At 39.5% G+C, this 16,226-nt stretch overlaps 1 protein-coding gene across 1 annotated transcript in view; it reads right to left on the bottom strand.

Moving 5' to 3' along the window:
- Positions 1-16,226, bottom strand: part of LOC149192223 (histone acetyltransferase GCN5-like) — a 413,833-nt gene that overhangs the window by 274,152 nt on the left and 123,455 nt on the right. Inside the window, exon 4 of the mRNA XM_089404505.1 lies at positions 3,047-3,118. Within this exon, the coding sequence (XP_089260631.1) occupies positions 3,047-3,118 (72 nt within the window). The remainder of the gene's footprint in view (positions 1-3,046; positions 3,119-16,226) is intronic.

Below are 16,226 nucleotides of genomic sequence, written 5' to 3'. Positions count from 1 at the left end.
GCAGAGTGCAAAGGCATAAATAGTGATTCCAGTAAACAATTTCGATTAAATCTCCTGAATGTGGTATGCAAATCTCTCATTTTTATATGTTGTAGGATTTCGGTATTTTTCTATTTAAATAAAATTAAATAGAAAAATCAAATTTATATTCGAGTTATTTATATTTTTTCAAGAGTATTTTCATTTCCGCAATTCCATAGTTAGGATTTCGTTTTAAAGCTTTATTTTATTCATTTTAATTTAATTACAGTTCTTTTCATGGGACATTAATCTAAAATTGAGAAATTAAGGAAAAAAAAAAAATTAATAGATAAATAAACAGACTTAATTTTTTATAGTTTAAATTAGGATTGACTTAAATTTGAATTAATAAAAAAATTATAATAATAATAATTAAAAGTTAGGTTTAAATTTATTTAGGTTAAAAATTTTAAAAATAAAGCACAAAAAAATGGAAAACAATGGAAAATGGGCCATCGAACCACCCGTCGACGTCAGATCCTCAGACCATCTAAACTCCACGGCCATGCACTCCAGCCTTAGCGCTGAACCTCTCTCGGCCAGCTCCTTCCGAGTGATACCTCCACGCAGTCTGACTGATCCACCTCCACATGGCCATTTCTGCTATCAAAGCCGAAACCCCACGAGTGCAATCACAAGCTTTCGATCTCGTGGTTATTTGGCTCTCCACGCCCATGCTCCAGCGCACCGGCGACATTCCTCATTCGCTGCCAGGCCTCACCTCCACACAGCCACGAAACGAATTCGACTTTGTCAGAGTTGCCCCACAGCACCACAACCCGCAGCCAATCCTCGACTCAGGCAACCTGCAATTTTTTTTAGGGTCAATTTTCATTTGGTGATATAGCCAGCCATAAGCAGAAACTAAGCCTTGCTCATGCAGCAACCCGACTCAAGCAGTCTTTGCAGATTTTTTACACTTTTCGTCCCTGCCCATGCTAAGTTTGGAGCTCACCGTATTTTTGTTTACTCTGCAAAGAACACAGGGAAAGTTAAGCCGAAGTATTGGATGACGGCTTTGAATGGACACCTTTCGAAAATAGTATTTCCCGTCAGCCTGTTCTTTGTTCCACTTGATTCTTCAAGTCCGATTTTTTTTTTTTAGCTGTTGCTGCGTAAGATAAGTGAATTAAAAAATATGTGGTATGGGCGTGGTTAATCGAATTTTTTATCAAACCCTGAATTTATCTGACATTGATATGCTTGGCTCCGTGGTTTTCCCTAATTAAATCGCAGACTCTGCAATATCCCGCTCAGACGGGAAACCTGAAATTCTTCCAATGCAATTGCCACTGAAAATTCAATGTACAAACAAAGAGCAGATTACTCCTAAAAAGGATACTAACCCTAACTATACAACGCAAACACAAACCCATGCTTGGACATAAATTTAATTATATGAGGTTGATTTAAGATCACCAGTTTACGCATTTGCTCATGTTTCATGTTTCATTATGGTTTCTACACATTGTACATAATTTTCTGATATATGGATTCCACACTCGCATATGTTATGCTCTTGCAAGGATTAAATCTATCAGCTTTTCAAATGTGATATCATCAAATTGTTTCTTACACTGCAAATTTTAATGCATTGAAAATGCATTCATGACAATTATCCCATCTAATATTATGACTGGTTGATACTTAATTTTTGCCAAGTATGGGAATTCAATAACTCTGTGAGATGTGATAAAACAAATGTTTGATAAACTATGAGGATATTTTATCCTTCTATCATGAACTACAGTCTCACACTAGTGTATGGCTATTCGGCAAATATTGTTTATCTTTAAAGGAAGTGAATGAATTGCAGTGCAATGATAAAATAATCTTACATGGTCGAATAGGCTTGAACAAGGATGCTCCACACGGTCAATAACCTAGTGCATGAATTTATGGGATGGTTCCTAAATTTACACCGTTCAAATATGGTTTAAACAAATTTTGGGAAAGGTGCATACCTCTATTGTTGAGATGGTATAAATGATTAATTGGACAATTTTTTGCTAGCATTTTGATGTTGTAATATAATATCCATGCCTGAGCACTCATCATTAAATTGATCTAATTCAAGCAATCACACTATTAAGGCATAATCATATTTCTGGGCTGTTTGAAGCACTTGCTTAAAATCATGGAGTTGAATGAAAGTATATTATTGCAATTGATTGATATATCTGATTAATGTTTTGCTGAAATAAATCATTGAACAAGTTATCATTTTAAGAAAGCATCACATCTAATCTAAGTCACGTCATCATTCATACACAACAACAAACTTAGAATTGGAATTGGAATCAAACGTAGGGAAACCCCACCTTAGGCTAGGAAAATTGCACATCTGAAACCTAGAAGTGAGAAGCAAGGCCGTCCAGGTGACAATGGGTGGCTTTGCCTGTTTGTATCCTTAGGTTCTCCCCCTTGTGAGGTTGGGACTTTTTCTCTAGGGAGAATATGAGATAACAAGAGGTACTAGCATCGTCTAAAAGAATTCGTTGTGTGCTACTGCTTATTACATAAAAACAATTGTGTGTCTTCATATATATGATGATGAAGAACTTATATATTATATATTTATACAATTAAAAAATAATAATATATTTATTATATCTATACTTGCCCATTTCTTTGGAGTTGTTGCCCAACTCATCATCATTATTGTACATGGGCGATCCGCTTCCTTTTAGCATAATCAATGTTTGTTGTGTTGTTTTGCGTGTTTTGCTTCCGTAATGATCAAAATTCAAACTAGGATTATACCAATGTAACTCTTGTTCCAACAACCTCACCACCATCACACAATCATATGGCTTATTGGGTCTCATCGCATAATCATAGTTAGCAATCAAACCACAGGTGATAAATCTCAAATGTGATTAACTACCTGCACGCTAATGGCCACTAGCCTGTGAACAAATATCTTTATATGTCACGAAATAGCTCCTTGTATAGGCAAATTATTAGTTCATATGAGAAAACCACTACACGATTGAGATAAATTAGGGAGAAAAACACGTCATACCTAGGATAAGGGCGATAAGAAATGCCCCCAACAACTTGATTTTGCTTGATGATCATCATTGACTTGTGGCTCCTACAATATTAGTAAAGATCACTTTAAATCAACTTAGAAACCAAAATTAAGTTACATGAAGTACACAAAGTAGTATCTTTTTCAAATTTCAAGAAACACGCAATAAATTGGATAGAAAAAATAGAAAACAATGAATGATGAAATTTATTTTAATTTATGGCTTATAGAACAGACCATCCATCAAATAATAGAAATTCAATATGATTCACTTGTACATTGAAACATCCATGATCCCATAATCAATTTTATGTCAATTGTCCATCATCAACTAAAACAACTCCAAATTTGAAATTTAAAGAGACGAGATTTGTACACAAAAATAAGAAACAATATCACACATGACATATGCATTTAGAGAAATTACTTTTCCTCAACGCCTATTTGGCAATCAATGCACTACCAAGGAAATCAACACAATTGTGTTGGAACCAACCAACCAAGCTGGTTCTGCATGACAATTTCAACATAATTCTAGCAACTTGGATCTGAAATAGGATATATTCACACTAGTATTGGAATTGGAATGGGGAATGAGTTTCATAGTCGGTTAGACATACCCCCAAATACAGCACAAGGGATGGCACCATAGAAATATATTCTAAAAATAAATACAAATCTTAACATTTTAGATCTTTGAAGCTCACATAAACATAGAGTTGGGAATACAAATAACAAATCCCTAGGACTTGCCAATTAAAAACAATAAAATTATAAATACAATATTGTGTCTGTCGATCCAAAAAGATGCAATAGAGGAGTTCAGGATTTGAAAACCCTATTTGTGCAGTTGAATCAAGCCTGGGAGTCACCAAGAAAGAAATGAATTATAAAAAAAATTGGGAAAATGAATTTATGGTCATCTTTATGCAACTTTCATTAGGGGAACGAGGCATCCCTCCCAAAAGTCTTTAGGATGTCCCTCATGTTGATGTCATAAGAGGTAGATCTATGTTGATCTCTTTACCAAACCTTAATTCAAATAAAGAAAGTTGTAGTTTTATAGCAGCACTTAAAATGATAAACAAGATGCTCACATACCATAAATTCACCAAGTTAGATCAACCATAACCAATAGCAAAAATCAAAACAAAAGGAGCAAATTCTTTGTCGGTGCCCTTAGGCATGTTGATGTTTGTAGCTTAGGCAAGAACTTCTACTCAGGCCTAAGTGTCTACGTGTACAAAAGTTACCCAAAGTCTCCTTAGGACACTTGCTCAAGTATTGAGTAAGTTGCTATTGTAACTTAGCCTAAGTTAATTTAGGAAAAGCACATAATTAATTATGTCAACTATTGAACTAAAGAAACTTAGGAAAAGTCAAGTATTTATTTTAATGATTATGTTTTAATCTCGACTATTAGATCAACTATAACCAATAGCAAAAATCAAAACAAAAGGAGCAAATTCTTTGTAGGTGCCCTTAGGCATGTTGATGTTTGCAGCTCGGGCAGGAACTTCTACTCAGGCCTAAGAGTGTCTACATGTGCAAAAGATGCCCAAAATCTCCTTAGGACACTTGCTCAAGTATTGAGTAAGTCGCTATTGTAACTTAGCCTAAGTTAATTTAGGAAAAGCACATAATTAATTATGTTGCCTATTGAGCTAAAGAAACTTAGGAAAAGTAAAGTATTTACTTTAATGATTATGTTTTAATCTCAAATGAGATGAGATCTAATCTTAGCCACCCATCACTCTGGAGATTAGGGCTAGCGATTTAGTTCAACAAAAAATTATAAAAGCAAGGCTATGGAGAGGAGAAAGACAAACAATACAATGGCACAAGCCATGGAGAGAGAGATTTTCTCAACTAAGGAGTGAGATCCTCAAGTGTGTCGGATCTGAAGAAAGTGCAAGGGTACAACATTGGAGATCCCGATTAGCCAAATGGATCAACGATAGATCTAGGGCCTAATCAGCTAGATTAGATCTAAGGTATGTTGTAAATGTATTTTCTTCAATTGGGCCATTATCCGAAGAGAGAAGCCCGAGTAGGTTCAGAGTATGAAGTTAATGAAGAATTGTTGATTGGAGTTTGTATGTCACATGTGATTGAGACTGGTTAATATCTTTGCTTCCACTGAATAATTGTGTTAAGAATCTAGTTGTCCTTTTATTCAGAAAATCAATAATAAACTAGTAGGAACTAATTGTCATGTGCTAGGATCAAGATTTAACATGGTAAACTTTGAGAAACTAGTCTCAAGAATCTTTTGGGTGCCAAGTTCATATAAATATCGTCAACACCATCTTCAATAATGATTGTACGAGATGCACATTTAAAAATTTTCAGGCCAAGAATCAAAAGGTCATATGATGTACGACGGCAAAAAGAAAAAAAATCCCTTCCTGAAAATAATATATGGTTGACAGTTGAATTTAAAGGTTAAATAAAAAATAAAAAAATGGGACAGGTTGAGTGGTTGGCCAATAGGCTTGTCAGCCACCCAGTCGTTGCAAGAGTGGACAATTGATCGGTCGACATAATTCAGGTGAATGGCAGCACACGTGGGAGTCGAATTAGGTGTAAGGGAGCCGATGAGAGAATAATGCAATGGGCCAGTAGCACAGAAGGGATTGTTAAAGGATGTAGTCACAACGTTGTGGGGTCTGTTACCGCTCAAACTAGCAGGGGTCCTAGGAGGGGATCCTATATAACAACTACTAGGTCAAGGGCAACAATGGAGCGATAGCCCATTGTCACCTTAGCTAAGGCTCCCTGATCTTTCCAGACTTTCACCAATTGGAGGAGACCCGGTTTAAGAGGAATCACAATGAATATGTCAATGAAAAGATGAAGGATAATGTCGAAGGCCTATTCACGAGAGAGACTCAGTTATATGGCTTTCTTGCATGGAAAGCAAAGTGATAGGCTCTCTAGGAAGGGCTAATAGGATTCTTGAGGCTAGGGTTTGGGAATATATCTTGTAAAGATGATTCATAGGCCAAGAAATCCTTATGGAGAATTGTTCTTTATGTGATCTTTGTGGAGTTGGGGTAGTAAAGTTGTGGGACCACACAGGACCAAGTAGACCCAAAATTAGATCAAGGAAGTGGAGTTGATCTAATTGTGGAAGGGAAGAGGATCAAAGGACAAATATTCTTAGAAATAGAATACAATGATCAAATGAGGACACTAGCAAATGTAAACCTAGGGCAAGGAATGATCCTTGAGCTAGGGCTTGCTTTATCTTAAGATCCCACTGTAAGAATTTCCTAAAATTTGGAGGGCCTCTAGAGAAAACCCTAGCGCAATTATGGGCAAGAGATTGAACTTTTTTATGGTTGCAATGAGAGAAAAATTAGCCCTAGGTGACCTATGGAGGTTAGGCCTAGAAAGACAAGGAGAGATGAGAGAAATATTCGTTAAAGGTGACCACCTATGGAAGGACTAGTGCCTTAACCTCTAGGGAGATGGAGTCATGGAGAATTTATGGTTTGGGAGAGGTTTACCCAATCATGGAGGTCTTCAAACAACTTCACATGGCATTAGGGCATGAGAGCAGCTACTTGAGATCTATATACTCCAGCAACGAGATGCATCATACTGAACACTTGTTCAGTATTTTGGGATGCTTTTCCATTGCTGGTGCAGTAGTAGCAGCAGTTGGAGAAGGTTGCAGTGCAGATGCAGTGTTGGCAGTGGCAGTGCTAGCAGCAACACAAATGTAGAATTTAAGAGGGAGTTGTAGTACAGATTCAGCGTTGGCAATGGCAGGGCCAACAGTAGTACAAATGCAACATTTCCGCAGTAGTTGATGGGCAACGATGTCAGACATCAGCAGCGCAAAGGGAGATGTTTCAAAGTTAGAGTAATGCTTCAGCAGGTTGCATTACTAGAGCACATTCCTCGCTAAGAGGGGGTATTTATTTTTGGTATCATTGGATGTGCTCTAAGTCTCAAAATTTGCAAGGAGGCTTAGACACATGCATTCTCCAATACCAAAAATCGTTTTGTGAAATTCCACCCGGAGACAGTTTTATTAAAATAATTAATTAAGTTTTAAAGGGTATTAATCTAACTGTGGGTGAAACTTCTAGAAGAAGACGGAGAACGAGTTCAAATGATCTAAGCCAATGATTAGAATCGAATCTGGGCCGTTGGTTCTGAACTGGAGGATTATAAGGACATCGATGGGCACATGGAGAACACATCGAGTGAAGATTAGAAGATCAATTTTCTAAAGCAGAGCAGCTACCGGAAAGAATTTCGACGTGATCTTTTGCAATGAGGGGCAGGGATAGTTCTGGTTGGAGATTTCTCCTAATCAGGGAATACTCAGCAGAGAAGGCAAGGAGAGATCTGGGAGAGGCAGCGCAGTGGCTAAGTTGGCCAGCGTAGGCTAACGCAGACGCAGCACAGAAGCCTTGAGGACGTCCGAAAATTTGCTAGAGGAATCAATATCAGAAGCCAGAAGCCGGGGTGTGAGAGCGAGAGGTGAAAATCAAAGTTCCTGGGAGGCAAATCGATCAGCAGAGGGAGTGACGCTATGACATTGGGCTGACACAGTGAATGCACAGAAGCAGTGCAGAGGCAGCAAGGGGCAAGTCATTTTGTGGCTAGATCAATCAGATCTCCAGTGATAGTGTGACGTAATCTCACTTATCTCTTTGTCAGTGATATTCTCTATACTGGATAGCCAGAAAGGCATCCAAAGATTGTATTCTGAAATTACCATTGCATGATAATAAAACCCTCAGTTGCTACATCGGTTTCCCTGCATTGGGTTTTTCAGAGGACATTTGTCCAAAAATAACAGTGTAGATGTGTTGTGCATTTCTTTCTTGTTCAGTTTCTTGTTTCCGCATTTTATTTAAATGGCGAAGGCTGCAGTGTATTAGTTTCGATGTTTATTGTAGGGAACAATAAATAATTTGTCAATAATTAACAGATAGAAGGAACTTAATTAGTTGTTGCAGTAGAAATTTGGGGCTTCAAAATCTTCACCTGGTGCCCCCAAGTGGGTGTGAGCGGCACAAAGACATCCTCATGGGTCTCCAAGTGGATCGAAAACGCCTGTAAACCATCTCTAAGGGCTAGGATGATGACATAATCCCTCATCTGGACCCTGGATCATCTGTCAAGTGTATGGTGCATGTGTGGAGTCGGTTAGGCATGGGGAACCAAGTGCATCATCCTCATCCAAAAGGTGGAACACGAGTAATCAATGAGTGATGTTGGGGATCCATGAAGTGCTCTCTGCTATGGTGGAGCCCCATGGCTCTCAACACTCACACTACAAGAGCCAATGTGGCCCTCTGCAGGGCCAAGACCCCATACAGGGAGACCAAGCCCCAAATGGAGACCCACCTGCAATTCTGCATAAGATCTAATGCGTCCCCTTGCCCTCCAATACAACAAATCATCAGAATAATCAAGTAAAAGAGCTTACAAGTCATGGAACCAATGGGGCACTTCATTGTAGCATGCCCTTCCGTAATGGGCCTTGGCATGTACAAGTGTCCCCAAGCTCAAAAGGGGGTTAATCAAGGACCCTATTAAGTGATTTCAACCTTTAAAGGGGGTGACATGACCATGGTACATCCCTCCAGTGGTAGGTGGCAAACGATAAAGAAATGGAACAGAGTGGGGATCAGGGGAATCATCCAGACAACATGTCATCGTACAAGGGTGGCTATAATAAGGGAAGCCCACAGCTGGGTATATGAGTGTAGGAGGGAGAAAATAGTGGTAAATGAGTTACCTCAGTCTTTGTTTTTCAACCCTTCTTCATATCCCCTTTACCTTTCATTGATTTTTCTTCATAAATGCTTGGGTCTCCAGGGAATGAGAGCATGTTGTGTAATATATAGCAGTGGATACCTCTTTAAGATCGGGCAATTCATCGCCCATCAGGGGTTGGGACAATCATGGGTTCCTTAACGATGGAGGGGGATCATCTAGGGCCCATAGGAACCAGGATGATCGCCATGGATAAGCGCTTTGGCTTTTACCCACGTGCTAAATTTGTATGTCCTAGCCATCTTTTGCATTTTGTGGTACATTCCCTGTTGAGAGTGGCCAAATTATGCTTTTTCTTTTCTTTTTAGTTGCATCAACCTTTGGGCATCATTCCAAGCCTGAACCAAGGTGTGGACAAGGGGAAGGGGAGGTTGACCTTATGTAGACCTTGTTACCCAACATTTTGTGGGTGATATCACTAGGAGAAACTTTTTTCTCCAAGATGGTCCTCAGCCGACAGCCCCTTGTAGCCACTAGCTAGCTCATTGTGTTATTTATCCGCCACCTGAGCCAACCATGTGGTACCTCGCCCATCTACCATGATCGTATGTTTGAAGGTGGGCCTCCCAAACCTAAAGGAATGCCTTGTCATTTAGTAATTGAGTATTGTAGTTTGCTTATCATAGACACTTCTAGGCATGCATTAATGGGGGGATTTGGCGGAAAGAATAGGCTAGGTCTGTGCCCTTGTTCCCTAAACCCCTTTTAGGTATTAACCTTGGATTCTAGTCTCATGGGATCTCTTTTACTGACCATTTTAGGGATGGTATTTCATGGGAAACTGATTGTGGTTGCGTGGTCCCGCACCCTTATCCACTTACATTACCCTCTTTCCATTCATTGTTACCCCATTCATCATTTCTCCCACCTGGGTCCACATAAGGTTAGCATGACCCTTCCCCTTGCCCACACCTTGGTTCATGGCCTGGAATGAAACCCAGAGGTTGATGCAGCTAAAAAAAAAGATAAAAGCATATATGGCCACATTCAACAGGAAAATGTACCATAAAATGCAAAAGACAGTCGGGACAAACACATTTAGCACATGGACAAAAGCCAATACATGATCTTTACCCCATCATCATGGCCATCACCCTGGTTCCTACAAGTTCTATGAACCTCCTTCATCATACAGGAACCCATGATTGTCCCAACCTTTGGTGCGCAATTAATTGCCCCACCTTAAAGGGGGCTATTCACGGCTATATCTTATGCATCATGCTCTTTCCCCCTAAGCCCCAAGCAATTAATCAAATAAAATCATAAAAAGGCTAAAGGCATATAAAGAACAGTGAAAAAATCAAGGTCAGGACACCTCATGTACCACGATTGCTCCCTCCCATACATTATAAACCCAAGTGTAGGCTTCCCTCTTATTAACTACCCTTGTACCCTAGCATGTGACCCAGGGTTGCCCCTTCTCATTCCCTACTTCATTCACCCATATGCCACATGCCACCACCTTTTGAAGGGATGTACCTTCACTATATTATCCCCTTAAGAAGTAGAAACCCCCTAATAAGATTATTGGTTAACCCCATTTGGAGTTTAGGAGACATTGGTACATCCCAAAGCCCATTATGGAGGGGCATGCCATTAGGAAGTCCCCACCGATGGTCCATGATTTGGTAAGCTCATCTACTCAATTTCTCTAATGAATTGTTGTACTGGAAGGTTAGGGGACGCATTGGATCTTATGCAGGATCGCAGATGGTCTCCATTTTGGGTTCAGTCTCCCTATACATGGTCCTAATCCTTCAGAGGGCTACATTGGCATTTGTATGGTGTGCATTGAGAGCCATGAGCCTCCACAGGACTAGGCAGCACTCCAGGGATCCCCACAGCCATTCAGAGATTACTCGTGGTTCACTTATTGGGCAAGGAAGATGCACTTGATCCATCATGCCCAGCTGGCCCCAGATCTACACCATAGACTTAGCAGATGATCCAAACCTTGCATGATGATGTGGCATCACCTACACCATCATCCTAGCCCTTGCAGGCTATCTACAAGCATCTTCGATTTGTTTGGAGACCCATGAGGACACTTGTGTGCCCCCACATGTCATTTGGAGCACCACAGGTTATTACAAGGGGCCAACCCCTTGCCCACTATTTTTGAGGGTCATATTTTTCATTGTGGCACCCATGGACCTCATTAGGCTTCTTAGAGGGCCCTACAACATGCATAGATTATTATTTGACGTCTTGAGAGGTTTATTTTTTCATTTATGAGCTAGTTTGGTGGCCTTGTCACGAAAAGTTGAATTATTAGAACATTATTTTATTTTTGGGGCTTCTGTAGAGGAGGCTAATTCAAACTCCCAAGTTGTGTATAAATACAAGTGAGATGAACTAATTTGCTAATCATCACTTTGGATTGGATCTTTTCTCTCTTGAAATTTTCGTACTTTTTGTAGAAGATGAATTGGAGCTTTATGGATGAATTTTGATGTGTGGATATTGGTCTATGATCTCTTGGAGTTTCTCTCTTGTCAATTGTGAATAATTTCATATATTTTGTTACATATAAGTACATGCTTTTAATTTTACCCTTGTTTTACTTTGTCATATACATTGGACTAGGATTTTCGTTGTTCTAGGGTTAATTGTTGCATGCATTTACTGCTTAAAATTGTGAATTTTTGTCTCTATTATAGCATCTCTCAATGTATGGGCCATGTAATATGAACAAAATCTCCTAGGGGTAATTCTATCAAAGAATTTGACCTTGATAAGTCATTCCCTTTGTGCATCGAAGTATAAAAGTTGCAAGATTGCTTCTCCTTGACCCAGAAGGCTAGCGAAGTGGTCTTGAGTGACTAGGAACCAAGAAATCCTACTCATATTCATCATAGACTCCATTCTCCCAAAGACTAAGGCACTGGTTTACCAAAGGTGTTCACCAAAAATCACATTCTTTCACCTTCTTCCATGTCTAGCCAAGTTGGGGCACCTAGGGCATCAATTTCCCGACAAGCTAGCCCTCCAAAAAGTTTGATCTCCTAGGTTCTCCTGTGTTGGTGTTTCCTTAAGGTCTCCTTTAGTTTTGAAGCCATTCCGACGGTGGAGTTGGGAGAAAAGCCAAGCCCTAGCTCCGGGATCAAACTTTGCCTTAGCATCCCCAAGGCTAGTACCTCATAGGATCAAATCAACACCTTCAAGTGAAAATTCTTTTTTTGATCCTTTCCCCACCTTGTCTAGGGTAAGAATATCATTGGTTGTTATACTCATTCCCCCTATCCTAGACCAGGTCCACTTGATCCCGTGTGGTCTCGTTCCTTCAAAAGGACAATTCTTCAAGAACCATCCAGGATACCAATTACAAAAAGGATTTTAGGGATTGGAAATTTCCTTCATAAGACATCCCCTAAACCTAACCCGTGAATCCTCCTTTCCTTTCCCTAGAAAAACTTTGTACTTTGCTTAGGAAGCAAGCAAGCCTTATGCTTCTCACTCTTCCGGGAAAGAGATTGTTTAGGTCACTCCATATCATTTCATTGACTTATCCTTCATTGGTGACTCCAAAATATATCGGGTCTCCTCCCATCGGTGAAAGTCCGTAAATAGAAGGGAGCCTTAGCTAAGGACAGTGGGCTAAGTCTCCAATTGTTGCCCTTGGCCTAACATTTTCCCCTTAGGGATCACCCCTTAGGTCCCCTGCTAGTTTGAGCGGTAACATTTTGGCATCGTTGTTGGGGACATATCAACATATCATTATTGTCAACTCCACTAGAAGAACAAAGCCCTAATTCTTCACTAAGCTTTAAAGTTAATGCTTGTAGGGTGAAGCAAGCATCTATCAAGGCACTTTAATTCACCCTGGCAACTCCATTATAATCTTAATATGCAAAATCACAGAAAATGGACATTTCTCTTGGTCCTATATTTGAAAAACTTAATAACCAAGAGATTCGAGAAGTGCAAAAGGAAACGATGGAATATGCAAAATATTTTCAAAATATGTTGGAGGGCATGGATATGGAATTCATGCTCAGGTTTTATAGGTCGCAAGAAGTACAACTCGACATAGTAAGGTGTGCTTATGAAAAGGATCCTAGTAGTCTCCTTGACCTTGCTCACATAACTTGTGATGTGAATATTCTGGATAATCTTATCAATAACAATGGGAAAGGGAATACCTCCTCTGTGGATGATGAAGAGTTGGATCCTGCGAGCCTCCAAATCACACAAGAAAAAATGGACGAATATAGTAGGCCATGCAGGGAGGTAGCAAGGGAATATAATTCTAATGAAGTTTTCTCCTGTTTATCTGATGAAGAGGTGAAGCTTCATAAGATGAAATGTGAATATAAAGAGAACCCTACTAATGCTCTCCTCGTAGAAGCATACTACCAGAATCATATAGCAAATACGATGGCCATTGTTCTTCAAGAGAAGAGAGAAGAAGAGAGGTCCCGCTTGTCAACCAACCAAGATGAAGATGACCTTGTGGATCTCGGTGATGATCAGAAAGATGAGTCCTTGTTGGGGCTGCAAGACTGAAAGGATGATTTTGAGAGCACATGTGTCGAGGAGAATGAAGTTATGGAAAGTAAGGTCGAGACTGACCTTACCTTTCTCAAGGAGAGTCACTCCCGATGACTCTCCTTTTGAAAACCTTAAGGAAGGTGTTCCCCTGAGCTCCTTGGAAAATGACATAGGAGATTATTTCCGCATTGAAAAGGAGAAACGGGAGATTGTTGGGCCCCAATTTGATTATGCTCCCATTTATGATACTAACAAGGAAGATGATATTGATATTGGTTTTTCCTTTATCCCGGGCATTACTTGTGATGACATAACCATCGATACCTTTGGGAAGGAGAATTATTATTTTCCCTTGCATGAAGAAGGACAGTTGGAATTGATTGATTCTCTTTTTAATGAAAGCCCAATCTTTGATGCTTATAATGAGGAAAGCAATGAGGCTCCCACCTGCCCACCTTATGACTATGTATTCAAATCACTTGAGCCTTTAGATTGTGGGGAAGGAAAAATTGTTGAATATGATACTTCGCCCCCATTTGCCTTTTCCTCTTGTTCATCACTTTGAGTCTTTGTCAAGTAATTCCCTTGCCCATTTTGATATAACCTCAAGTGACAATGCCCCTTTTCCCCTTTCTGAATATCGTGTCAAGGAAGAATCCTTCATTGAATATACTTTATTCCACCTTTGACTCATCCTCGGGGTTGTGATCACTTCGCAACCTCCCCTCCCCAATGTGTCCATCACCTTGAGAGACCCATTTGTTGCACTCCTTTTCTCCCTAACCTTTTGTTCCCCTCTCATCACAACCTTGTGGCATCTACAAGGCATGATATTATAGGCAATGATTGTGATAAGGAGTTCTTGAAAATGATCATTAATTCCACCATTGTGTACCTAGAAGGAAAGCCCTGGGCCTCTAGATTGACCTATTTTCTTTTTCCTAGGACTTCCCTTTACCTCAGATCGAGATCATATTTCCCCGGCTCCCACCCACTTCATATGCCATGTGACTATGTCCACATTCGATTTCGGAATTGCTACATGAGTAAGCATACTGGGAGGCATATGTATATTGATGTGATGATATGTTGGTTGTGTTAGTGCCTGTCAGTCATGTCAGTCACCGGCGATCAAATGTGCTCTTACATAGTTTTTTTTATTAGGGTTTCAGGTCAAATTTTTATAGTTTAAAAGAAATTTTCATTAAAAAAATTGGTCACCGATTAGGAAGGTCAATCTCTACTATTCCTTTCAGTTCCATGGTCAAAGAACACCATCTAGGTCAAGTCAAATCATTGTTAGAAGAGTCCCATAGTCATTATGGTCATAATTCACCTAATAAGCCCATGCTAGGTCACCACTAGGTCAATAGGTTAATTTCTGAAAACTGGTCTTTTTACCATTAAAATCCATTTTATAAGGAATAGTAGAGGTTAAGTTGGCAATCAAGGTTTTAAATCATGCTTTTATTTCATTTTCTTAAACGAAATAATTTCATAAAGGTCATAAAGATACAAAGTGTCAAAATCAAGTTACAAATGTTATGGTGCGTCCATTACCACTTGTAAAGAAAAAACAATTTCCTCAAGTTATAAAAGACTTTCGTTGACTCTCTATTTGCCCATTCCATTTTCCAACACTCCACTCCATCCAATCAGGTCAAAATTGTCAGGCAAGAATAGGTTTCTGCATGCTAAAGTCAAGTTCTTCTTTTGTGTTGCGCAAATACCTCTGTTGTGCTACGCAAATGCCTAACAACTACTCCATTTTCATTCCAAGGTTGTAAGCTTCTTACAGTGATTTCTTCCACCATTTTCAGAGTGTGTTGCAGCAAATACAGGTTGGTGGTCTATCATGAAGCTCAATTATCTCTTAGTACTCTTAAATGTGATTGCTATGCTTCATTTCCCTCTCCTAGGGTTTTGAAAATAGTCTTCAAAGATTTCATGATTTCCATGTTGAATTGTTGTTAAAACTTGTATCCAACTGTTTATACACCTTCATCTATCCTAACCACACCTTCCTAAATACCCTCCATCAAACCCACCCTCAAATTTCATCATTTTCACCTAAACCCTAGACAGAGCACACCTTCTAAACCATAGGACCGTATTTCTCTTGTTTGAAACCCTTCCCCTCACCCAAATTCTAAATTTCCACTTTCCCTAGCTCCCTAACCTCCCTATCCCTCCAAATTTTCCTAGAATTTTTCCATTTCTCTACCCCCCTCATTTCCCTAGATTTCCTCGCAACTATCAAAAATCCCCTGTTTTTCCTACAAGCAAAACCCTAGTTTCTATCCTAAGAGCTAGGCATTGTCATGGAATCTGAAACCTCTAAACAAAAGAGGCATAGAGGAGGACAGATCATCAGATATGAACCCACCTCAACTCCTGAGATCTTGTCATCTCCCTTCATCAGAAAATCATTTGAAGATGCAGAATGTCTTACCTTTTGCTAGGAAATTGAGCAACTGAAGTTTCATGATCAATTGACCAGTGCTTTTGCCACCAAACTAAGAAAGGAGAAAGTGACCATAGCAGGAGTTGAATTCATTGTTTCAAGGCAACTTATCTCCACAGCCATAGGGATTCCAAACACTGGAGAAATTTGGTTCAAGAAAGAAGACATTGACATTCAGAATTTAAAAATGTACCTAAAAGCACCATATAAGGCAGCTCCAAAACATGTTTTTCCATTCAGACATTTGCTGGAAAGATATACCCCTCTCATGAAATTGATCATGAAGTACTTCACATGTGAGGGCAGGTATTCAAGGTTGTATAAGTACCACATGAAGCTTTTGATGCATTTCACCAGTGTTCAGCAACTCAATTTGTCTCACTATCTGTACAAAAGTCTGATTAAAATGACAGA

This window comes from Pinus tabuliformis, chromosome 2_2, assembly GCF_031772625.1.
Source record: "Pinus tabuliformis cultivar Carrire ecotype Pingquan chromosome 2_2, CPIR1, whole genome shotgun sequence".
Classification (NCBI taxonomy): Eukaryota; Viridiplantae; Streptophyta; class Pinopsida; order Pinales; family Pinaceae; genus Pinus; species Pinus tabuliformis.
This window is presented reverse-complemented; position numbering and strand designations above follow the sequence as displayed.